This window comes from Mercenaria mercenaria, chromosome 13 (genome assembly GCF_021730395.1).
Source record: "Mercenaria mercenaria strain notata chromosome 13, MADL_Memer_1, whole genome shotgun sequence".
Taxonomy (NCBI): domain Eukaryota; kingdom Metazoa; phylum Mollusca; class Bivalvia; order Venerida; family Veneridae; genus Mercenaria; species Mercenaria mercenaria.
The window spans coordinates 4,469,578-4,496,484 of record NC_069373.1 but is presented as its reverse complement, the minus strand read 5'-3'; the positions used below and the strand labels follow the sequence as shown (position 1 = coordinate 4,496,484).

Genomic DNA, 26,907 nt, shown 5'->3' with positions numbered 1-26,907 from the left:
ATGAACATTTTCTTCTTTGCTATGAAAACTGAATTCGTAAGCGAAAGATTCAGAGCCAAGTTTATCCTTGCAAGTATTCGGTGTTGAGTCGAAGTAATCTGAACCAGAGTTTGCTATTTATGGAGCGGTGAAAGAGCCATCGATTGATAACCCATTTAAGTTTCCCAGCTGTTTATGGCATACTGGTCCTGTGCATCTTCCGTAGTAGTAGAACGCTGGTACAGAGTGGTTCCTGTTCTTGATAGTGTCGTTCCAAAATGAGTATTTATAGCTGTATGTAATGCTAGGAATATCTAGATCAAGATAAATTGTCGTTTTTGAAAGAGAGTCATCTTTGCTATCTTGTCTACAACGATATTCCAAGCAAGCGAAAACAAAATCCTCACCTTCAACACATCATAGCTCTAGTGTTAGTATTGAGATAAAAGCTTTGATGTTCTTTTTTCCAGACACTGATCTCAGTAACAGCTGGTAACCTTTCAAGTCCTAATGTGTAGTTATAAACATTCCAACTGTCTTTGAAGGCTATTCTAGCCGTGCAGATTTCTGTTTCATCAGAGACAGGCTCATAGCTCGGTGGCTCTGGTTTTAAGAAATGTAAAGCAAGTTGATCTGCGGTTGCACTCTCACAGTTATTTCTGTTCGTAAAGAAAATGCCATCTTCCCCAGAAATGAAATTCAAGAAAATGTTCATGCCATTGGGAGCGATCGTGTATTGTACTCTTTGAAGTTCTGTTCTAATGACATCACTATACTGGTCAACAGGATTTAGTTTTAGGTTATATAAAGAAGGTAAAGTTTCAGAAGAAGTCATGTTTATGAATCCTGCTAACGCTTCGTTTTCATTGTCACACCTAATATAAACGAATATCTCACTTGCAGAAATGGGCAAAGAAAAACGAATACATCACATTTTCATCAGTTTGGAAGGAAAAGTTACTTTTTAAAACAATCAACTTTTATTGACGCATCCCAGTTATGCCACATAGATCCTGCTAATGCATGGCCTAGCAAATCGACCCTATCGCTCCCAAACTGGTCGGGATGATCCGTCTTATCGAGGGGTTCGGAAAGTTATCGACTGTGTTCGTGTGGCCGTCAGTTGGCGGTCGAGTTAATTTTGACAAGAAAATGGGAAAAGGTCAGTAACCGATCGAGCTCAAAAATGGGAAAATGTCAGTAACCGATCGAGCTCGACAGGCTACTTTGATCGGCAATGCTCGAACATTTTATCCGATATTTTGTAAAATGAGTAGCGGTCAGTTGGCAAGGGTTCGTGCAGAAATCGTGGAAAGATTATGTAGCAATCGACTCTTTTTTTTTTTTTTTTTTTTTGAGGCCCCATATGGGTAACCCCGTTTATTCCTTTACATACATGAAAACAGTGACATACACACAATACTATAATCCAGTATACAAAAGCAATGCAATAAAATGCAAACAACACAATGAATAAATATAAGTTTCAGTTTTTCAATCATATTTATCAAATATGTATCGATTCAATTATAATATTCCATATGTATGTAAAGGGAAAGTTTTTTTTTTAAAAGGAAGATTTGATGTTGATTGATGAAAAAGGAAGGGGATAGATAAGAGAAGAAAAAAATGGGATCGTTTCCATTTAAATTGAAAAACTATATTCGATTTATGCTAAAAAAGAATAAAATTTTTGGGGTGGCTAAATTTCAGTTAGAAAAGACCATTTGGATTCATGTTTATCTAATCTATCTTTCATTAAAGCTATTTCTTTTTCCAGGGATATACGCAAATATAGATATTCAAGAAACTGTTTAAAAATTGGGATTGTCTCCCTGTATTTCATTCTAAAAATGAAAAACTTACATAATATAATAACAAAATTTATTGCGCTTTTCATTTTAGTATTTCCTATACAACCAAAACAGACATCTTCAAAATTGACTGTATAAGGGATATTTTTAATTTCGAAAAAATTGTTAAGTCTATTCCATAAAGCCTGCACGTGCTGGTACTCCCAATACAGATGCTCGGTTGTTTCAATATTCATGTTGCAGAAATCACATAGATTACTGGAGACCAGTTTACATGGATATAAATATTTGTTTGTGGGTAACAAACGCATTAAGAATCTATACTGAAAACTTCGAAGTGTTGTATCAATAGTAGTTGTAAGCGGTACTGTATATATACGCTTCCAGTTAATGTCGAGATTTTCAAAAACATCGTTCCATTTGTTTTCTGCTTTTATGTCTTCAATGGGCATACATTTTATTTGAATTTTATATAGTAATTGATTAGGTTTATCAATGTTTTTTATTTAATTAATTAATGTATTGTCCCTATTATTATTTAAGAAATTTTGGGTCATTTATTTTATGCTGCTTTTTGGAATACTCTTTATTAATTTAAAATAGTTAAGGTAATCATGTTCCTCTAAGTCTAACATTTGTTTCGCTTCATTAAATCTGTAAAAACATTTTTTGCCGAAAGTCGAACAACTGGTCTATATATTTTATATTTTTATTATACCAATTATTCCAGAAAATTGTTTTGTTTTGTATTCGTATTTCCGAGTTATTCCATATAACATGGTTTATATCTTCTCTTATTTGGTTGTATTCATGGCTAATCTTAAACCAAGCAATTAGAATATCTTTTAAGAATATATTCCTATTGCAGTTACATTCAAAAACTAATTGAGCACCAAAGTTTTCAAGAGCATTTACGTAAAATAATTTCCAGGGACCTTTATTCTCGTCACATATTATTCGTTTTACCCAACAGGCTTTTATGGAATGCAAAAATAACCTAATATCTGTTAATTTTAACCCTCCTAGTTCGTAGTCTTTAGTTAAAACCATACGTTTTATTTTCTCGGATTTATTATCCCATATAAAACTGAAGACCGTTCGGATAATATCTGTTATAATGTTTTCTGAAGGATTCGGCAAGACAGTAAAGGGGTATATGAGTTTTGACAGAGCAAACGTTTTTACTACAGTCACTTTACCTAAAAGAGTGAGTTTTCGGTGTTGCCATTGTTTTAAACAGTTTTTGAATTCTTGTAATTTCGGCTCAAAGTTTAATTTTATATTTGATTCCCTGTCATTATAAAATGTCATACCAAGAGTTTTTGCGCTTTTTGATGTCCAAATGAAATCTTTATTTGTTGCGTATTTCACATCTGAGTTTTTTAATGATCCTACTCTAAGTATTATTGTTTTTGTTATATTAAGAGTAAGTCCCGAAACATTGCCAAAATCAGTTATAACATCTATTAATCTCTCAAACGATTCTTTATTACCGTTGTTAATATATGTTGCATCATCTGCAAAAAGTGTTTGTTTTATTTCAGTATTTCCTATATTGATTCCTTTGATGTGTTCATCTTTTCTTATAGTATTAGTTAATAATTCCATGCAAACGATAAACAGCGAAGAAGAAAGAGGACAGCCTTGTCGAACCCCACGTTCAATTTGAACACTCTCTGATAAAAAACCATTGTTAATAATCAGACTGGTGATATCACTATAAAAGAGCTTTACCCATTTTATGAAAGACTGTCCAAAATTGAAGTGCTTTAAACTTAGCATTATAAAATCATGGCTTAAACTATCAAATGCCTTTTCATAATCTGAAAACAAAAGAAGACCAGGTAAATTTTGTTGATTGAGATATTCTATAATTTCAAAAATAAGGCGCACATTTTCTCCTATATATCTTCCTTTCATGAATCCAGTTTGCTCGTAACTTATAATATGTGGTAAAACGTTTTTAAGTCGATTCTTGGTTGTTTAGAAATTGCCTAGATCGGAAAAAGATCGAAAAACGAAACTCGATTGCTGTACGAAATCGCCACCCGATCGATGCGATCTGCTGTCCAGTTAGTTCGAACTGCCACTACCACAACCACAACCACCACCACTACTACGACTACAACAACCACTACCAATACTACAACCACCACAACCACTACCACTACTACCACCACCATCATCACTACCACTTCCACCACTACCACTACCACTACCACTACCACCACCACCACTACTACTACAACCACCACTACCACTACTACCACAACCACAACCACTAGTACCACTACCACCACCACCATCACTACCACGACTACCATGACTACTATCGGTACCACCACCACTACCACCACCACCACCACTACCACTGCTACAACTTCCACCACCACTATTACCACTACTACCGCTACTACAACTACCACCACCACCACTACTACCATCAATACCACCACCACTATTACCAATACCTCCACCACCACCACTACCACCACCACGACTACTACTACCACTACCACCACCACCACTACCACTAACACGACCACTACTATCACTACCAGCACCACTACCACTACTACTACAATCACCACCACTACTATCATCACTACCAGTAGCAACACCACCACTACCACTACAACCACCGCTACTACCTCTACCATCACTACTACTACTACCACTACCACCACCGCTACTACCACTAACACTACCGCTATCACTACCACTACCACCACTACCACCACCAAAACCACTACTACTATTACTATATCCACCACTACCACTACCACTACCACCACCACTACTGCCATTACCACTACTAACTAGCGCCACCACCACTACCACCACCACTACTACTTCTACCACTACCACTACCACTAACACCACCACTACCATTTCTACCACCACTACTACTACTACCACCACTACCACTTCCACAACCACTACTTCCACAACTGCCACCAAATGCTACCACTAGATCTACCACCATCATTACCACTACCACTACTACTATAACCATCTCCACTACCACTTACAAATACTACCACTACCATCACTACAACAACTACTACCCTTTGAAATTTCTTTTTCATGCCGCTATTGGTCGCGCCGTTCCAGACAGTGGCGTCATAATAATAAAATACGCTACTTAATTTATTTCATGGACTGCCTGTTTCTTTCCTTTGAGACAGCATGCGTTCATTCGGCGCATGTTTACATGAAACTCAAACATCGGTAATCCCCTGTGTATACATTTTCTTGGAATAACATCGAGTATAAAAAACATTTTACATTTTATCGGTGTAACACTTGGGTAACGGTGTTCGGGAGACCCATGTAGCCATAGGCTGTAATTTGTTGAGAGCCGAAATGCAATTGCGGGATTACCCATAAAAGTATCAGTCACACGTGCGACAATAAAAATACATTTATTGCAAAGCGATCAAGTTATACACAAAGTAAACTTGATATATTTGCATGGCCGGCTCCTGCGGGATGGGGGTAGGGGCAGGGGGTCCGGGGGTCCTTCCTGGAATGAGTTTAACACATATGGAAGAAATAGACCCATCGAGTGAAAATATTTTATATAGCGCAAAGAAGGGATCCTTTAATCTATTTAAATTTATATAAAAAGTATTGTAGGTATTTTAGCTTTGCAAACGATGTGATAATGTTCAATATATTGTCTTCTTACAAATATTTTACTTTCAAAATAAATTTAAAAGAAAATGGTCTTTTTGCGTATACTTTATGTCTGTCTATCTACAACTAGATAAATAGTAAAATACGGATAATTGGCTGAAATTACTTCTGTTTAACAAAGAATAAACAGTTTCTTATTTGCCCCTTCAAAAACTTTGCAAACGGCTTAGTAATAGATATATTCATTTAGCTATTGTTTCATATAAACTTCAGTTTTCTAGGTGAAGCAGAAAATGGTCCTTTTTTAGCGTTTTGTAGATGTGTTTAGGTTGTTTTTTATACGTTATCGGAAACACTCGAACAATCGCGTATATTTCCGCCAATTCTTTCGGAATTTAAGTTCACTAACGGTAAGGACTGATATTTACGGATTTAGAAATTAGTGGATGCTCCATAATCTGATTTTTTTACAGTCAATAGTCAATTTTAAACAGATTGAGGATCAAAATACAAAATTTAGAATAGCAGAATTTCGAATTCGCATCGAATTTGGATCTAGCTCGAAACTGAAATGTTTCAGTAGCAAATTCGAGCCAGCATTGAATTTTGAGACTGTCGAAGAACTGATTTTTTCGAGCTTGAAATAAATTTCCAGCGTGTAAGAAGAAAAAACTTAAAAGTTTCAAAACGTTGAAATTTGAGGCGGCATATATTGGGCAAGTTAGATGATAAAATTTCAAATTTTCGAACGGATGACGTTGAATTGCGCTGACATTGAATTTCAAACAAACTCGGAAATCGAGATTAAAATCAAAAGAAAGCACCAAATTTCGAGGTAGAGTTGAAATTAGAGGCAGTTGGAAGATCGAAATTCAAATATCTCGAGCTAGCATGAATTTCTAGTCAACGGGCTTTTTGACAATTTGAATTGCGATCTTCAAGCTGGCTCTTAATTCAATACCTAATCGATATTCAAATTGTAAATGTGACTTTTGAGAGTTTGTCTGACATGCAGTGCTAGATTTTCGAGACGTCGAGCGGGCTCGAAAATGAAATCTATGCAAGATCGAAATTCAGCTGTTTCAAAAGGTAGTTTCACATTCAATCTTACCTTTAAATTCGATTGTTTTGAACATTTGAGCAGGATTGAAATATAATACCGGCTGTAATCTATTTAGCTTCTTAAAAACTTGAATTTAGATATATCCGATCTGGCACGATTTTTAAATTTTGAATTATCATCTTGAGCAGATCCCAGTTTCAGTATTACATTGAAATTCGTCTTTTCAAAATTTGTACGATTTTCGAGCTGGCTCGAAACACAATGTTAGCTCGATATTCAATTTCTACAAAATTCAGTATCAATCGCTGAACATGCAGTTAATTCAATACAAGGTCGAAATTCGGCTTTTGCAGCTGGCCCAATGCTATTTTGGAATTAGAGGTTTTGAAAATTTGAATTTCGAGTTATGAAGTTGAATTTCGATCTTCGAGCTGATATAAGATTCTCCAAAACGAAATCGGCTTCTTGGGTGATTGGTCCCATCAGTAAAGAGTTTAAGTAAAACGGGGTTAGGTATAGGGTTTGACTATTTTTTGCATGATAAATGTAAAGCCTTAGGTTCTTGCTATTATCATTGCGGTCACTGACTGCCTAGCCGTGGGTAAGTTAGGATTGCTACTCTCAGAATGTTTGAAAGTGAAAATGAGCTGTGTGGCTGATTAATGCTGTGAGGGAAGTTGATATAGGGTAAATTAGGCGTTAGCCTTATAAAACAAGAGGGTCATGATGGCCTTTATATATCGCTCACCAGAGTTGATCTGGCCTAGTGCCTAGTGGCCTAGTTTTTGGCCCCACATGGTCCAGTTTAAAACTTGACCTAGAGATCAAGAAGACAAACTTCATAAAGATTGAGTCAGAACTGTGGTCTCTGTAGACTGTTCACAAGGCAAGTGTTGAGGGACGATGCACGTCGTACGCCTACGGATGCCGGACAACGACCGGCCACAATAGCTCAGCTTGAGCATTTCGTGTGCTGGTGAGCTAATAAAAAAACAAGCAAATGTTCAAGTTTGATGCAAGTTTATTTTATCATTTTTGTATTATAATTCATCACTATGACAATATCATGCATCGAGTCGTGTTCCCTCTATAAATTGGGAAGTTGACATCGGTCTGTAATATTATAGATCTAGTCCACGTGATTGTTAAACCAGTATGGACTAAATCAGAGTCTATTATTTTGAATGGTTAAAAATGTCTGTCTCTGTCCCACTGCTGTATGTTATCTTGTCTAATACAAATCACATCAGCACTTCACAACATTGCTCTGAAAAAGAACAACAAGAAACAGAACATCAGTCAATCAGTGTTCAAATGTTTATGTTCTTGATGTCACAACAGCTTATTCTTTTGCACACATACACAAAATCTAAAATCTAGCGTAACACTTGACACTGAAAATGAATTTCAAACATTTAGAACTATGAAAGTGAATGGAGGCTAGGCCTTAGAGCAAATATGACAAGAATTCAAAACATATGACTGTTACTGTTTTGACATTATACTTGTTTAAATTCCACAGTATTTGTGGAAAGAATACCTGAGTTCTGCTGTGGTCATCACTGCTATATGTTTGCAGAACTTGAACATCTTGGCCCGTACTTGTCACATCACCATTTCTATACAGTGCTCTGGAAAAAATGAAGCAAATCATTAGTCTATCATTGCTTATTATAAGGGTTTTCTACCAAAGTGCATTTTTTTTCACACACATAAAAGTACAAAGATAAAATTCTGGTCTATAAATATTCCCAGTGTGTACAATTTAACGCGGGTTGGACACCCATCATCATCCTCCACTTGCTGACCTAGCTTGATCTAATGTGACCAGATTTTCCAAAAATGCATTCTAAATTTAGAAAATACGCGAGACGGTGAATTACAGGGCTATTTGAAATCAAAATTTTGAATTTGTTTCTGATCGCATAAACATTTTTTATCCATCATTGCGCAAGCAAAATACGAGGTCTCAAAGTTTTACAGTAATTGCATCATTTCTGCACACATTCCGTAGCGTGAAAAAAGTGTTTATTTCTACTACAAGCGTATCAAAGCAAAACAAGTGCAATCCGCTGACACAAAATACACTAACCTTTTCATTTTGATAGATCAAAATGCCTCAAATAATTCCATAAAGCTCCTAAAACCGAGAAAACTGTTTACTATCGTTTTTTTAAATGCACAATATCACTGTTTCTGTCGCGCACTGTTTGTATGTTGTACGCGAAAGATTGTTGTTTTAACTTCATGGATGTTTCGCAGACCTCGATGGTGTTACATGTACATTAATAATGCCTCCGTTATACCAAATCAAAGCTGTCAATTACAGTGCTGTTTCGCGTCCAAACAAAGTGCACAAAATGTTTTTATTCTAATCGGTCTATGTTTAAAGGATAATGTAACTAGGAACAAGTTTTTTCATTTCGTGTGTGCGTTTTTTTGTTGTTGCTCATTGTACGTACGCGTTAGATCATAATACAGCAGAATGCATGTTTCAGAGAATTCTCATTTTTTACTGTCATTATGGTGCTGCAGGTTCATTGATATTGCCTTGTGCATTCCAAATCAAAGCTCCGAACTTTGAACGTGTATTGTTATTGAAATAGGCTTTTCGCGTCACAAAATATGCGCTATGTTGACTATCAGTGTAGCTCTAGGATTTGTCTGTAATTCAGTCTTGAAAAGTCGGAAGCTGTACTGGTTTTACTTTTACGTTACGTAGAGAGATCCGACATTTTCTTTGTCTTAAATAAACGTTCAAAGGATAATCAGTCATTGAGACAAATGTATAAGAAAAACATTATTTATATAAAATACAAATTTGTGCGCCAAATCGGGCACCGCTACGACTGTATATTAAAGTCTTAGAACTTATTGCAGATGTTTTGACTTACTGTTTATGTTTCAAGGGTAGCGATACCAGAAACAAACATAGGTGGGCTGATGGTCTAGAAGTAACACGCTTGACTGTCAATCAGGAGGTCCGGGGTTCGAATCCCGGTCCAGGCACTGGAAATTTCTGAGATGCTCTTGAGTGTCTCCTACCTAACTTAGGTTCTTCCAAGGAAAGACAGCCTCGCGTGTATCGGTGCTATACACCGGGCACGTTAAAGAACCAACCAGACTGTCTATTCGCAAAAAGCTAGGCTAAGTTAGCCGGACAAGTCTTATCTAAAAAGGATTTTCTCTATCTGTTCTGGGGGCATTATCTCACTCTGTCCCTCTGGTCAGATCGCTCTTTGTCTGTACTAGTAGAGGATGAATTTCGCGCCCTGTGTGGCTGCGTTTGCTATATGTAAAGCGCCTTTGAACGTGTTTATCATGAAAAGGGCGCTATAAAAATCTGGTATAACAACAACAACAACAATAACAATAATAATAATAATTCAGTTCGTGTTTGTTTATTGCTCAATGCTTAATGTTGAAAAATGCAATTTATATCAGTTTTCAGCTGGTATGCGTCAAAATTGTTCATAATGTTGAATATTATCAAGATCTATAACACCTCTCTGATATTTCCAGTATTTTGCTTAACAAGTGGTATAATTTCTTCCTGCCATAGTTACTAATGTAACAGTATTGAATTTATTATATTTCTTTCTTACTTTACTCAATCACATCTCTTTCTATATACAGCAGATATAGCGTATGATATGACCAGATGACACGGAAATGGTTTTTTAGCATACAAGTTCGCTTTCTATGAAATAGGTTCAAAAGTTTATAAGCCAAATTGACCAAAAGCAATCAATTCTATATAAATGTTTATGTACATCTTAGTACATGAGGCGGGTGAATTAAAGTAACAGAAACAATCGCATGATCATCAAATGTCAATTTAACATCTGCCTTAGCTAGCGATCAACACTTTCTGATGCAATATACCCACCACATTTTGGAAATGCCATATTTGAATATGTTGTCAAAATACACATGAAATATGTTCAAAAGTTTATACTTTATTAAATCATACTTTTAAAATGTCACATACGACTTATACTGCAGCATCTAGAAAAAAGTAATTATAGCTGAATCTTATACTCTTTGTCAGGGTTAAGCGTTTAAATCTCGGCGGAAATTTTGTATATATAATCATGATCTAATGTTCCTATGAAATATTAAATCTCAAAGAAAAGAATTTTCTCTTCATAGAAATGAAACTGTTTGTTTTCAATCTGACCGCGAGCCAGATGGTTTTTTTTTCCCAATGATTTGGCAGTCAATAAGCTCAAAATAGTTTTCACATGCAACTTTTATCACAAGTATTTAAACAACCAAACAGCGCCAAAATATTCGCCAAATAAACAAACAATTATGTGCAATAAAATGTACGCGAACAATCTCCAACCTTTTATAAAGTCGGAATGTTTTTGCCAAAACAAAGCGTAAAGCTAGATGTGCTTATTTTGATAAAGAAAAATGCAAATTATCTTATATGGGTCGACACTCGCCAAGAAAGTTTATCAGTTATATTAAAAGAATTCAAAAGTAAAAAAAAAAGAATGTAAATACTGATGAAGATTGAAGATTAATTAAATTGACATTGAAGATTTTAAGAACCATTAAAAAAATAGGAAACTAGAATGTGTCTGTAGGACACAGGGTGTGCCCCCACTTGTACATTTGTCACAAATAAGGTGCAATGATTCAAATATTTACAATCTTAAGGGGGTATAGCCTCAACAAACATTTTATAAAAAGGATTCATTATTCTAGGCCATATACTTTTTGAGCTATGAGCATCACAAAAAAAAAAGATCCACTATGTTGGCTAGGGCCATAACTATCATGATAAAGACTCATGCAAGGTTTAAGCAATTTATATTAACTACTTTTTGAGCTAGTTTATACCATGATAAAGAAGTTTATATCCATTTATATCATATACTTTTTGAGCTAGGTGCGTCACAAGGTGAAAACGTGCATTTTTTACTATTTCAGGGGCCACAACTGTGGAAATAGGGGGCGGAGGCAGTCAGAAAATAGAAGGTGCGGAAGTTCATATCATGATAAAGACTCGTGCAAAGTTTATTAGATTTATGTCAAATACTTTTTGAGTTAGGCGTGTCACAAGGTGAAAATGTGCATTTTTGACTATTTTATGGGACATAACTCTGGAAATAAGGGGCGGACCCAGATAAAAATAGGAGGTGTGAAATTTCATTTCATGATAAAGACTCATGAAAGGTTTAATCAATTCAAATTAAATACTTCTTGAGATAGGCGCGTCACAGGGTGGAAATGTGTATTTCTGGGGCCATAACTCTGGAAATAGGGGGGCGGAGACAGATGAAAAATAGGAGGTGCGCAAGTTCATATCATGATTAAGACTCATGCAAGGTTTCATAAATCGATTTCAAATACTGTTAGAGTTAGGCGTGTCACTATGTGAAAATGTGCATTTTTGACTATTTTAGGAGCCAATAACTCTGGAAATAGGGGATGGAGCCAGACGAAAAATAGGAGGTGCGTCTTATGCAAGGTTTCGTCATTTTATATCAAATACTGTGAAATCATTTAAATTCGCTGGCATGATATTTCGCGCAAATGTGAAAAAGGACTGTTTCGCATAGGCTTTAATTCGCGCATTTTCAATTTTAGAAATGAAAAATAAAATAAAAAAATAGAAATACGCGAAAATTCGTCCTACGCGAATAAAAATGATTTCACAGTACTTTTTGAGGAAGGCGCAAACTTCAGACGGACGCGCGGACGGACGGATGGACGGACGGACGCACGGATGCACAGACAAGACAAAATCTATATGCCGCAACAACTCATTGGGGTGGAGGCACAAAAATATAAAATATTCTATTTCGGCTGAAAAATTTAACGATTTTTTTAAATCACTGTATGCAAATCACAATGTTTATACGACAGATGATTTTACGACGTTGATTTTACTGTTGATGAAGTTGTTAAGGCAAAATGACATTAAAAACAGGTAAAAGTGTGTATGTGTGGAGGGGGATAATTTGATCCCTGAAATGTTTATTGAATGTAAGCATGCTTTTTCACCTATACTGTGTAAATGTTTTAATTTCATTTGCTCATATGGAGTATATCTTCAGACATGGTCTAGAGGTATTATTGTACCTATTCCAAAAAAGGGAAGCTTGAACGATGTAAATAACTATACAGGGATAACTCTTACTAGTATCTTTTCTAAGATATTTTCAATATTACTCTATACACGAATACGTAAGTGGGCTGATGATAATGATATTATCTCTGGTAATCAATTTAAATTAACAATTGCAATCGGCCAAAGCACCCAAATTTTATAGACAAGAAATAGCCTAACTGGGCCTCACTTTGAACTCTGCCATTCATCCATTTCTATTTTTAAATCCGATTTCGTAGCAAATATGTATAGTACGAACATAGATGCATACCCAGGTGGTGTGGAATGTGTCTGCCAACCACTACTTTATTTCCCTAATTTTCACTGGCCGACTTTTTGTTCTGATATTTATGTTTTAGCCTTAACCGGAAGTACGGAGCTAGGAATTTTAAAACACCCGCCATGTAGAATCATTAACCGTTCCGCATTCCCCAGATATATTAAAGAATTGATAATGATAAATAACCAGTAAGATGGATATGCGTTTATATCTACCCTGTCCTGTTTAAACAGAAAATCGAAGGGGCCAAAACTACGAAACCGCTCCCCTGCCACCTAAGCGTATGCTAGATAAATATTAACTGCTGAAGGAAATATACAATATATTTATAACCCTGAAACAAAATACATGTTTAATCAACTAATTAACTTAATTAATTAGTGGAAATGTTAATAAAAAGCATCAAAGTAAACATACACTACATCTTAGTACATCAGTTAGATGAAATAAGTAACCAAAAACAATTCCATTATTTAACATCTGTCTTAGCAAGCGATCAAGAGCACTTGGTTCTGAAGGAAATCATACCTTTTTAATGTCACATACAATGTATAAACTGCAGCATGTGAGAAAACCAATACTTATACCGTGAAACAAAATACATGTTTGATCAACTAATTTAACTTAACTAATTAGTGAAAATGTTAATCAAAGCACCAGAGTAAAGTATAATGTATGAAATAATAATCTTTGAAAATGCAAATCGTGAAACGAAACACATGTTTAATAAACTAATTAACTTAATTCATTTGTGATAAATGAATTAAAGCATCAAAGTAAATACATGCAATAATATACTGTAGCATGTAGAAAAACTAATTATTATATATTACATATGCAAACCCTGAAACAAAATACATATTTAATCAACTAATTTACCTAATTGATTTTGTGAAAATATTAATTAAAACATCGGAGTAAATACAATGTATATATATGCAATAATGTACCAATAAATATTTCAGGGCCAAATTGAATTTGATTATCATTTTGCAAGCCCCTCTACCCATTGGCATTTGCGGCGTTTTAAGTGTAGTCTAAATTTAAAGAAAGTACTTCCAGTGCTTTGTAAGATATTGCTGATTACTGATTACTCATTACTGATTGCCATTACCGAATGTCATTATTGAATGTCATTACCGAATGCCATTACGGATCAATTACCATAAAATTAACTTAGCAATCGAATAAAAATTACTGAATGTCATTACTAAATGCCATTACCGAATGTCATTATTGAATGAAATTACTGAATGCCATTACTGAACGTCATTACTGAATGCCATTACTGAATGTCATTACTGAATGCCATTACCGAATGCCATTACTGAATGGCATTACCAAATCCATTATTGAATGCCATTACCGAATGCCAATACTGAATGCCATTACGGATTAATTACCATAAACTTAAGTTAAGATTTACATTAGCGTACACTTAAAAGGTTATGAATTTAAACTACATACGGCAAAACATTATTAACAGAAGATCAATTGTATGCCTATTATACATTATAATGTTTTCATTTGTTAAATTGTTATACTGTGCAGACTTTGCATTTAATTTATTTTAATTCAATTTATTGTTCAGTTTATTATTTGATCTTTGTAAAGATTTTAGGCAAGTTATTTAAAAAGTTTCTGGTGTTTAACATTATTAGCTTCTAAATTCACTTTGTGGTCCAAGCTTGATAGATTAGTAGGTTGGAAATCTTTTCAACCTTAAGCTAGAATTTTCCAGCCCCGCCTCCCAGTAATGCAGTATATTGATTGGCCAGTTAAAAATAACCAATGGACAGTGAGAGAGCCCCTTAAAACATTCTTTTCCAGCGGGCAGTATCATTCTGCCTTATAATTTTATAGATAAGGGAATAAAAGCTGGAAAAAAGAGGATCTAATCTTTCTTATCACCCTTTTATAGGTAAGTGGTATTTTTATGTTTCTGTATATAACAATTTCAGTTTAGAATTTCTGTTAAAAATTTCATCTGTTTTAAATATTTTAAAAATTGACTATAATTTAGTAACTTATAGTTCTAATCATTTCGGTAGTCTTGTTAGAAATTGTTCTTAAAATTTTGGACAGAAGATTAAAATGATCATAAAGTGCCTTTCGGCAATGCGATGTGTAGCTCGATACTGAAAGACACTGCGAATCACTTTAAATACTTATAAAAAACAGTGAAGTATATAGTATTAAATGATATATTTTATGATGTTGAAAATATGTGTTAATGCTTACAATTATGTCCTTCGGTAATTCAAATCTCTTATAAAACACTTTAAAGTTTTATTAAAGTGATACAAAATTATAGTTACAATTATATTTCATAGGTGTCTTTTCTGTAATAAAACTGTTTTATCATTGAATCAAATATGTAATGAAACTGTACATTAGTAATACATGGGCTTGGATGACACACGAGCGAATACAGCAATGTGGGCCAATAACTCAGGGATGAGAGAATAGAATTCGCTCTTTTGGTTTAAACAGTATTTTATTGACATAATTACATCTGTTACACTAAATTGTTAAATGTACAAACATATAGGATTGAGTAGAAAGCTATAAGCTTTTTTAAAACTCTCTCCCTATAACTAATACAATTTCAATAGTAACAATATAAACAATCAATCATAAATGTTCTGCTTGTAGTTTCTTCGTTTATCTATGGTATCTGACTAAATGTGTCAACTGTAATTTCAAAATAGATTGACAAAAAGGATTTTTGGATAAGAAAATTAAAACGTTTATATGAAATTAACTCTAAATTGAAACACACTCAGTAAAAAGATACACAACGCTTAAGATGATTCCAAGACTCTGTATGGATTGATATACCAAATCTGAAAACCCACTGCCTCAAGGAGAGTCTAATTAATTCATTGACCGAAAAATTTGCAGACTTTTTCATGGCAAAAAATTAAAAAATGCGGAAATCCTTAAGTGAGTGCCAAAACTTCGAACCTCAAGTAAAGGATATACAAACTTTAAACAAATTTACTGAACTGACTCAAGATGAAGTGAAAAATCTCTTCAATGAATTGAATATTAAGTCTTCAGAGTTAAATATTTTGCCAACACATATTCTGAAATCACATGTAGATCAACTTCTCTCTAGTATCACTAAATTGGTGAATCTCTCATTACAACAAGATGTTTCCCTATGAAATACAAACAAGCAGTTGTTAGACCTCTGCTAAAAAAGCAGGTCTTGGACTAGAGCTTTCCAAATATCGTCCTGTGAGTAATGTATTATTTCTATCAAAACTTATTGAGACAGCTGTTCTTTACAGATTAAACAAACTTGTAAATCAAACCTGTTACAGTCTTTTGCCTAAGAACCAGTCTGCATATAGGAAATACCACTCTTGTAAATCTGCGCTACTTCGGTTGGTCAATGATCTTCTAAGTGGTATGGAGAAAAAGGAAGTCACGGCACTTATTGCAACTGACTTAAGTGCGGCATAGTTGACTGTATATCAAACAATTTATTTACATGCACATTTGATTGTTAAAGCATCGTTTTGAACAGCCATTTCTCAGAACAAAATGAAGGATTCTTAGTGACATAAAGTAGAAATATTTTCAATTGAGTAAGTAACCCAAGAAAAAATTACTATATAAACAATTGATAGGCAGAATAAAATAAGTATTGTTTTCCGCAGTAGACATATGAATAATGAGTACATTAATTATCAGAACTTCTTTCCACATGATGTTTACAATGAAAATGCTTCAATATTGAACCTGGAATCCTAAAGCTTATCGAAACGAAATATAAGCTTTTTAGGGCAGGTAATACCGATAATGTTTTAATATTACTTTTCTATAGCTTGACAAAATACTTGTTTATTAGACAAGTTGGTTAGACTAAGTCAACATCGGATAAACAATCATGTATAAATTTACAAGTACACTGTATGAGCTTTTTGTGGAGCAATTCATCTATGCAATATACATCAAAAACATGAACATTAAGTATACTCCTTAGAAACGTTTCTGCATCACAATATTTAAGAAAGTTGCTCAGTTCAATACTGTATTGTCTTTCGATACAAGACAGAAAGCTGGAACGAGACCTTTTATGAGATGCACATTCTGATATTAAATGCAAATTTAAGTCAGCGATTTGTGTATTGCAATGTTGACAAGCTTTGAAATCACTTTGCTTTGCTTGAACAACAATTCTGGCAGTACGTAAAGCATATTTCACTGAGCTTAGAGAGTCTGAGTGTCTCCACAATATTGATGGGCTGATGTCCGTTTGCAAAGTTTTAAAACGAACAAAATCGTCATCGTTACTTAATCGTACTGACCATTGTTGAGTATGGTACAAGCGTATAGCGTTTAACACTGTTCGTTTCCATTCGAATTTGCTAGGAAATTTTGCTGTCTTCAAATAAGATTCGATAACATGAAAAAGATTCTATTTTCTCAAAATTCTGCAAACATCAGGGATAAATCCAGTCTGTCCCGAAAAACATCTATTCACATATAAGTGCAATCTAAAGTTAAAGATTTTACTTTTAAAAAGATAAAAGTTTGTAGTTACAGTTATATTTCATAGGTGTCTTCCAGTAACAATGTAATTTATAAATGTTTTGTTATAAAACTGTTTTATCAGTGAATCAAATATATAATTAGTAATACATGGGCTTGGAAGACACACGAGCGAATACAGCAGTGTGGGCCAATACCTCAGGGATGAGAGAATAGATTTCGCTCTTTTGGTTTAAACAGTATTTTATAGACATAATTACACCTGTTACACTAAATTGTTAAATGTACAAACAGTCTTTTGCCTAAGAACCAGTCTGCATATAGGAAATACCACTCTTGTAAATCTGCGCTACTTCGGTTGGTCAATGATCTTCTAAGTGGTATGGAGAAAAAGGAAGTCACGGCACTTATTGCGACTGACTTAAGTGCGGCATTTGACACTGTCGACCACGACATTCTTCTAGATGTCCTAAAAGCACAATATGGCGTCTGTGATACAGTTCTTCAATGGGTAGACTCCTATTTCAGGCCTCGTACTTGTAAGATTAATATCAACAATGTATATTCATCAGACCGCCATCTTGAATGCAGTGTAACCCAGGGCAGATGCCTTGGTCCGTGGCTGTATCTCAGCTATGGTGGAACTCTTTTTGGTGTTATTCCAAAATCCATATCAGTCTATGGTTTTGCTGATGGTCATATAGCAAAAAAGAGCTTCCGTCCTACATCTGTCTCCGTAGAATCACAAGCGATCGGAGACATTGAAAGGTGCGCAGTTATAATCAATGAATGGATGAATAGAAACAAATTTAAACTGTACACTTCCAAAGCTGAATTTAGGGTAGCAGACCTCAATTGAACAAATGTTTTACAAATTCCATTAACATTGCTGGTGATGATGTCAAACGTGAACGCACAATTAGATATCTCGGTGCATTTCTTGACGAAACCTTGAACTTTAAAGATCGTGTAAATCGCAACAGCCATATTGAATAACCTACGAATTAAGAACATCCGAAAATACTTAACAAAAGCAGCCACTGAAATTTTAGTTTTGTCTCTAGTTATTTCACATCTTGATTATTGCAATGTCATACTGTATGATGTGGCTAACTGTAAGGTGCTTAAGATGCAACGTATTCAAAATATGTGCGCAAAACTTGTCCTTATTTTTATACAATGATATATTCAATGGCGTTGTACATAATAATAATAACTACAAATTTATGAAATTAAGAAAATATTCATGTGTTAGCCATTCGATGTGTTAACTTGATGATATAATTACCATCACAAGAAATTCTAAAAAGGAATTGAAATTTACACTGGACTTTGTGTTATTTGAATCACACATTACGTGAACTCGGAGGGTTGACTTGACTTGTGTCGGGGCACACTGCCTAGCGAGTTCGCCAAACCAAAACCCAAAACTGATGAATTACTGCCCTGACGACGACCCTCGGTCATGATATAATTTTATACTGTGGAACGTTTTTAACCGCGATTAAGGTTTATTATCTCACTGCTTGTATCGTGTCGTCTTCGAATAGTCAAGTGTCTTATTCGGAATTTTTACCTGAGGTCTAATTCTCATATTCGTGAAAATACCACTTATATCCTTAAAACATTTATGACGACAATGTATATGCACTTTTTGAAAAGATTTTATTGTGATTAAAATATTTCCGTTTTCTGTGCTTTATTCCTTATTCGAGACAAAGGTATAGGGAACCAGTTCCTTATTCCTTATTCGGTTTTTCTATGTAACTTACGTCCTTAAAACATATTATGACAAGAATGTATATACACTTTTTGAAAAAATATTATTGTGATTAAAGTATTTTCATTTTTCTATGTTCTATTCCTTATTTGACTTTTGAAAAAGGCACAGGGAACAATCTCGATCTTACTTACTCGTCGTATAATCTAGCGTGTTCATTTTATGCTGTTGAACCGTGTAAGGATTATTTTTCCATTGCTTTTACCTAGTGTTCTCCGAATAAAGAATATGGAACTAGCTCCTTATTCCTTATTTAAAAAAGGTCTAAGGAATTAGGAGCCAGCCTACTTGTCATGCTTTTGAAAATATAGAAAATATGACTGCAAAACAGTAATATTAATTTTATTGTTGTTTTGATTTTCATTCATTCATTCTTAACTTTAATTTACCATTGCATTGTTTCTTATCATAAGTTTGTTTGTAGCTGTATTTCATTTTCTTTATGTCATGTTGCACCAGGTTATCTTTATTTCATACCATAAATATACCATCATGCATTCTTATTTATTCATTTATCCGTTCATTTATCCGTTACAGAACACAGAAGTATGCGTCTTGAAACAGTGTTATTCGCACTTGCTATGGCAACTTTGACCACTGTCACGGAAGGACACCCTAGGTTTACTTGGTGGCAAAGTAAGTACACATTCTTATTCATATACAGTTAGGCCTACCTTAAAGGTCGTCTGTAAATACAGAACACATGGCTTAAAGACCGTAGTTTCAATTCAAAAATTCTATGCGTATTGTTTTAACCTTTTAACAAAGACCATTCGCATAGAAAAAGACCACTTTTTGGGTTTCTCTGTGTGTTGTGCACATTATAGGTTTGACAGTAACTGAAATATGTTTTATAAGATAAGATGACCTTTCACTACATATTTTTTTGGAAAAAATACACAGTAGGTTTGCGACTCAAGTTTCGCTTTCATACAACATCTTCCTTTTGACATTCTTTTGCTGACTTAGACAGACATTGTACATGAATCATGTGGACATAGAAATGTTTTTAAATAAATCGTAGGTTTACGTGCCACAGAGCATCTTAAATACCAGTCGCCTTGTACTGTAACTGTCGAATAAAGATTGAATGGGGTCATCGATATTTTCTCAAACTAAACACTTTTCATCATATTTTACAGATTTCTTATGTTCCCACTGGTATAAATTGCCATGGATACAAAACGGTAAGTTTCGTCTCTCCATTTACTTGTGAAATTATACTTATAAAAGGTATATAAATGTACCATGAACTGGCTGATATTTCACCATATTGATGATTTAAAATCATGCAAACGAAATACACTTGTGATAGAGCTATTGGTTACTGAAAACACCAGTCTATATCAGCAGTTAATTCGAACAAAAGCCTGTCTTAGCATTTGATGTTGGTCTCTTCAATACAAATGGTTATTTATATAGCAACTCTGAAAATTACATATTTAATAAAACAAACATTAATGTTCTTTTACAGTAAAGATGTGTATAAATAGCAATATTCAAAATGATTGTATGAAACTTACCCTCCAGTATACTGATTGTTCTTCTCCTCTTCGTACATTTTACATTTTAATTTTATTTAAACTTTTCTAGTAAAATATGTCCGTTTTTCTAAAAAAAAGTCATTTCACACATAGGCATAACACCAGAACCAACAGAACGAATTTCACAGATAAGAACTCTGGTTAGATCTTGCCGAGCCGACGTTGGCACATGTCCAGTGGGTTCCTGTTCAACTAAAACTAAATATTTCAACTTTTGTCCTGAAGACGGCTACGTGTGCCCCGAATCAGAGACACGAACTGCAGACTGTGGCTTTTTTGGAGAGAGAACGTACGAATATGTCAAACAATGTGGATGCTGTAAGGACAATGGTGTCTTTGTGACAGGTGTTGTTAAAGACGCAGACACCAATGAACCACTAAGTAAAATAATTGTTTATTTTGACGGCAGATTCGTTGTCTACACGGGAGAAGATGGTCAGTTTAAATCGACCATAAAGTCGAGTGTACGATCTATTGTGGTAACGACAAATGACACGAGTAGAAATTACATGTCTGCTGTCAAAATTGTTGATATACCGGAAGGTTTTAGAGGCCCAGTAGAAGTTGAACTATTAGCTATACAAAAATCTAAACCTGTTGAAATTAACTCAACGGTTGATACAGTGCTTTCTCTTTCCAATGATCCACTAGATCCAAGTGCTGGTAATACTGTTATTGAAATTCAAGCCAATTCGTTTACTGATCCCCAGGGTAGATCTTACAACGGAAAAGTAAATGCCCGCGTTACATTCATTGACACTGCTGGCAACCCAGACGCAGTTGCCCCTGGTCGATTCCAAACCTTAGATGGAGATACGATAGAACCTCTCATCACCGACGGAGTTGCTTCATTTAATTTCGAAAGCACTGGCGGAAAAGTTATTACACTGTCTGCGCCCGTGAAGTTCACCGGAAGAAAAGGTATGAAAGTTTGGGAACTAAATACGAGAACAGGTTTATGGGAACCTGCAAGGGTTGTTCAGGGTAGAAGGAAACGTCAGGTTACTCTTGATGACATAATCAACATTGAAAGCGATCGATGGTACAACATTGATAAGATCCCTGGTGCCCCTAGGTGCTATTTCAAAGGTAGAATCTTCAGCGAAACTAGTGGAGACGAGATCATGAGTAGTGCTACTACGTCATTTAGACCAGAAATAGCTGCCTACACCTCTATTGGACAACGTCTCCGATTGTACGCTGGCTTTACAAGTGAACCAAATACTACCTGCTACGAGGTAAGATGTCCTGTTGTCAGCAATCCAAACAGTTCTCTGGCTGGGTTCATTAACATGTCTGCTACAGAAGTTATTTTGTTTGGAGGGATAAATTTACCGTCCAAAACTTACCTAACTCCGAGAGAATTCATTGATTATGATGCCGTCATAAAACCAAAGCTGTCTTCCGTGCAATATGAAATTGCACCAAATAACCTTGACGTTTTCGTTAACTTTGTTTCCGACAATGCCGGCCCATTTTATGGGAACAGAAATGCTTGCGAAAGCTCGAGTGTGACACAGCCTGCATTGCATTTCTTAAAACCAGAACCACCAAATTACGAACCTGCTCCAGATGTTGATAAAATTTGTACGGCAAGGATCGCTTTCAAGGGAGGATACTTTTTTTATTACGCATTGAATTTAACAAACTTACCAAATGTAACGGGAATAAGCGTATGGGAACAGAATGGCACAAAATCGTACTTTATTGATGATGCTCAGATGGAATTTTCAACGGATGGGAACGAAACATTTATATTCATATGTCTAAAGTATCGATGTAGTCAAGAAAACGAATCTACCACCGTTTACCTCGATATAGATATTTCTACAGTCAACGTAACGTACTTTGGTTGCTATGGAGATAGCGCTGAAGGATCTGAATTTTCTGGACAGGAAGGCGGTGATAATGTAACAACTATTGAAGGATCATTCGTTGCCCCATTCGTCGCATCAGGACCAGACTTCTACGATTCGGAGACTAACGTCTGCAGACAAGAGTCGGACCATGAAACATTTGCATATGTATTTTATTGCTATAGCTATTACGAATACGAATACTATTTATAAAAAGCATAAAACATATTACAATGTTTATAGCCAGTATAAGTATACAATACAGTGAGAAAATGACAGATTCACCATTTTCTGAAGAGTACATTAGTCAACTGGAACATTACAGACATAAATAATGTTCAAGGGTAATTCTTTCAGATAACTTTTTTTCAAGTGACACGTTTCTTATTTGCAAAGTATAAAAATATAAAAAAAAACGTGCGAACAGTTTTCTTGGATTTTGACGACAAATGATTATCCAGTTTAGACACAGACGGCTAATGACAATAATATGGTTTATTTTATTTTATTTTATTCTCCGATCCCTATAATTAATTTGGACAAACAAGCAAAAGTGGTATTCTGTATCGATTTGTTTTATATTACAAGATTTGCATAACGTCTGTTCGCCCGGTATATTGTCGTACCACCCTGTTTCAATATAAAGACTATGCGAAGATCTTCTAAATCTAGCTAAAGCTATTCTATAATTATTTGCTTGTACTAAATCTAAATAGTTTTCTAATTCAAAGTTATGTTTGAATATACAATATGTTTGTTATCGAGCCGAGTTATTAATCTCAGTATACCATTTTTGAAAAAAAATGTGTCTATTATTTGATACGGTTAAGAGGTATTTGAATGTTAAACTGATTATCCCAGATGTACATAAAACAATGACTTGACAAAATATCCTTTATAGAAAAAACAACAACAATTTTTGTTGCCGTAAGTGCAACCAGCATCTGCGTCAGACTTGAGAAGTAAGTAAGACTGTTTAACTAGAGAGTTATCATTTTGTTTAAGTAAATTTGTCCAATATCTAAGCATATTGAATTTGAGGAAAATATGTATTGGAACACACCTAATTTGCCACAAAGTGCTGCTAGGTTTGTAGACTTTTCTGATTAATTGGTAAATCTATATGTTGCTAAACGTAAAAGCTTATGCAGTGCAAATGACGTGTGTTGTGCAATTCGTTTGTCCGTTTTGTTCCATTACCATTTTTAAATAGGGAAATTCCAAGATACTTAAAGGAATATACAATTTCCATTGGAATATCATATATGAAAAAGTCATGATGGGATTGTCTACCTTTTTCAAAGTCTTCAAAGATCATGGCTTTTGTTTTAGACGTATATATTTTCAGTCCCCATTGTTGATAATATTGCTCGATATCAGTTAGCATTGACTGTAAAGATTCGGGAGATTTTGCATAATCGTCTGCAAATAAGATTAAGAAACTTTTAAACTCATTTATGGTGAAAATATCACTTAGATCTGTATTTATACTAGTATTAATGTCATTGACGAATAACATAAAGAGCAGAGGTGAACTTGGGTCACCCTGAATTTTATTAAAATACTCTGAAAGTAAAGAATTATATTTTACACAAGATTTTAACTTGTGTATACATCGACTTCACTGCTTTGACATATTTTGAACTAACATTTTCTGAAATAAGTTTTTTTCCACATGATCGACCTATATATTTGGTCGGAGCATTTTTCATAATTTATAAAGATGCAGTACAGTTTCTTCCCCGAGTCAAGTACTTTTGATAAAACTGTGTGAAAAATGAATATACAATCAACTACAGATTTGCCTTTCTGGAAACCAAACTGATTTTTACATTTCTTTTTTCATTCTTTACTGACCATTTGGTAAGTCTATTTAAAAAAATGGGCGAATAATTTTTTGCAATAATATTGATAAGAGTTATACCGCGATAGTTTTGAGCACTAACATCCCTCCTTTTTTTAAATTGGCGTCATTGTACCCTCCCTAAAGTTAGCGGATATTCACCGTCATTAAACAATCTGTTATATAATTTTAGTAAAATTGGGGATATAATATCATAGGTTGCTTTAGATATTTCACTTCTCAGTATCAGGTTTGTTGTTATTCTTTTTGAATGTATTCTTAATATTTTCTCAGAATTTGCGATTTTAGATTTTTATTTCGCCTTTTTCTTAATTTTGTTATACGTGCTTTTACAAAGGAAGTACGCGTTTTATTTGTTTTATGTCTATTAAAAGCATTTCTAGCCTGTTTAAATTCCTTTCTTGATACAAAAATCCGCGTCGAACCATTATTACTTATTTTCCAGTGTTTTTTTCGATAAATTTATGTTCCGTTTCGTACCAAATACTTCAAACGCATTGACAGACAGAAATTGAGTAAATGTATGTACCACGTGATAAATATGTTCGTCTGTCACATTGCGGAATAGCTGTTGTATAGAGTCATTATTATTTATAAGCTTTATCCCCAACAGGTGTATTTTATTTTCATCTTAAGATAAATTATTTCTACGGTCAGTGTTATCCGAGTTTGCTGATGTTCGCGGTGGATCTCGAATTTTCCTAGAAAACGTAAATGATACGGGTGCGTGGTCAGAGAATTCATTAAAAGTCGTGTATTTTAAATCGGTTAAAGTATCAAAATCAGACAAATCTCAAAGCAACTAATCAGCCGTATTAAGTCCTTTTTGTGAGCAAAAGGTATAATGCCCCCCTGTGATTGTCCATGTATAAACGTGAAAGACCGGTTGTTTGACAAGTTTCTAATAGACGCCGCCCATAATAATCGACCTCGTGATCTATGTTTATAGTAGGCGCACCTTGACCGCGACGGTTGACCATAGGCTGATTATTCATATCGGTTATTTCATTATAGAAATCAAGGGTGCTTAGGGTAGCCGTGTATATTTATATGGAATTAGTTTATATATACTTACATTTGATCAATTAAAACTTTCCAATACACTAATTTATATTTACACAAAATTATATTTCCTTTTTCTCGTGCAGCACGTGTTTTACGTACACTCCTTTTCAATAATAGGTTGTGCCTCATTATGTATTATAATGCAAAGGTCAACCATCGGGGTCAAGTTGCGTCCACTATACGCGTATAGGAATGTGACATATGTTTACAAACTTCAAACTTTGGTTTTAATATTTATCGAATTATATGTAATCCACAGAATTTGAAGTTCTACAATTGAGATCGCCAGTAAGAAAGACCTTCCCCAGATCGTTATACTTTATAATATCTAATTCAATTTGTTCAGAAAAATCAAAGTTTGCATAATTAAGAACCTTTGAGTCAGTAGGTGGTATATATGCATGCCATATAAACATCTTCTCCAAAATCAAACAATATGGCGGAGAGTTTCACCCAAATCATTCCAAAATCATATCTTTCGACAACATTAACATACTTTTTAAGACTAGAGCTATAATAAAATGAAATTGCTCCAATAAATCGACCTTTCGTCGTGTTTCTCGACTTATTTCCATAAGTATGCTCTGCACAAAATACATTTATATGAAAATTTGAAGTGTCATGTTTTGACAACCAGGTTTCATTTAGAAAAATAAGATAATATCTATTCATATATTTTAACAATATCCTGTTCAACAAATTTCCGTTTTAAACCGTTTATGTTCCAACATATAATTTTCAAAGAATGCTCTTCTTGACCCCTTTAATGTTCGGTAGCTATTTCCGGAATATACTCTTCCCGATTAATAAACAACTTGGCACCTATAAACTTAACTGTTATTCCGGCATCTTTAGCTTTTTTCATTGCAGGATAAAGCGGTTTTATAGCATCTCGAAGCTCCAATGCCTACTTTTATTAGCATCTCGAAACTCCAATGCCTACTTTTGCAGTTTCAAAGTCCTAGGCATATTCAAACGATTTCTCTCTGACCTTTTCCCTCTCGTTGGGATAATGAAACTTTGCCAACTTAGTCCGAGGTGTCTTGGACTTGGATTTCGAACCCAGTCTGTGGGCGCGGTCTATCAGTATTGTTTTAGCCTCATTCTCCTCTATTTTTAAGTGATTTACCAATCAGGACTGTGCCTAATTATTTTATAAAGTAATTAATTAATTACAATTGTATTGGCAATCTTCTCAATTAAATTACAATTAATTAATTGGTTTTGGTGACAAATAATTAATTAATCATAATCATTCAGGACAATTACTTAATTATATATAGGATATTTGTTTGTTTTTAATGAATATGGAATATATCTCACTGAGGAGTGAGAACATTTCAAATATTTTTACGAGCGCGTATCGCGAGTGAAAATGTGAAAATTTTCTCACATC

The 26,907-nt window shown here is 34.4% G+C and overlaps 2 protein-coding genes and 1 long non-coding RNA gene across 3 annotated transcripts; 2 read left to right on the top strand and 1 right to left on the bottom strand.

Annotated features, from left to right (window-relative positions):
* The first annotated feature begins 1,044 nt into the window (after positions 1–1,044).
* On the top strand, positions 1,045–4,330 carry LOC128547647 (uncharacterized histidine-rich protein DDB_G0274557-like). Its single transcript, XM_053520690.1, has 4 exons — positions 1,045–1,141; positions 1,964–2,067; positions 3,890–3,946; positions 4,079–4,330. Exons 1-4 carry the CDS (start codon positions 1,045–1,047, stop codon positions 4,328–4,330), a joined length of 510 nt encoding a protein of 169 aa, XP_053376665.1.
* A 3,175-nt stretch (positions 4,331–7,505) lies between these two features.
* On the bottom strand, positions 7,506–8,815 carry LOC123530052 (uncharacterized). Its single transcript, XR_006682253.2, has 3 exons — positions 8,588–8,815; positions 8,036–8,126; positions 7,506–7,762 (listed from the first exon to the last, which is right to left on the bottom strand). It is a non-coding gene; the product is annotated as an uncharacterized LOC123530052 (long non-coding RNA).
* Positions 8,816–14,663: 5,848 nt separating this feature from the next.
* LOC123530051 (cartilage intermediate layer protein 2-like) lies at positions 14,664–23,739 on the top strand. Its single transcript, XM_045310741.2, has 4 exons — positions 14,664–14,820; positions 19,720–19,818; positions 20,325–20,369; positions 20,820–23,739. Exons 2-4 carry the CDS (start codon positions 19,731–19,733, stop codon positions 22,793–22,795), a joined length of 2,109 nt encoding a protein of 702 aa, XP_045166676.1. The 5' UTR covers positions 14,664–14,820; positions 19,720–19,730; the 3' UTR covers positions 22,796–23,739.
* Positions 23,740–26,907: the final 3,168 nt, after the last annotated feature.

Excerpts from the sequence above, each read along its gene's own strand:
- LOC128547647 (XM_053520690.1), top strand. The coding sequence starts at position 1,045 with ATGATCCGTCTTATCGAGGGGTTCGGAAAGTTATCGACTGTGTTCGTG. Across the intron at positions 1,142-1,963 it reads TGACAAGAAAATGGGAAAAG|TCTATTCCATAAAGCCTGCA; the intron begins GTCAGTAACCGA and ends AAAATTGTTAAG. Across the intron at positions 2,068-3,889 it reads ATTACTGGAGACCAGTTTAC|AACCACAACCACCACCACTA; the intron begins ATGGATATAAAT and ends TGCCACTACCAC.
- LOC123530051 (XM_045310741.2), top strand. The coding sequence starts at position 19,731 with ATGCGTCTTGAAACAGTGTTATTCGCACTTGCTATGGCAACTTTGACC. Across the intron at positions 19,819-20,324 it reads TAGGTTTACTTGGTGGCAAA|ATTTCTTATGTTCCCACTGG; the intron begins GTAAGTACACAT and ends CATATTTTACAG. Across the intron at positions 20,370-20,819 it reads ATTGCCATGGATACAAAACG|GCATAACACCAGAACCAACA; the intron begins GTAAGTTTCGTC and ends TTTCACACATAG.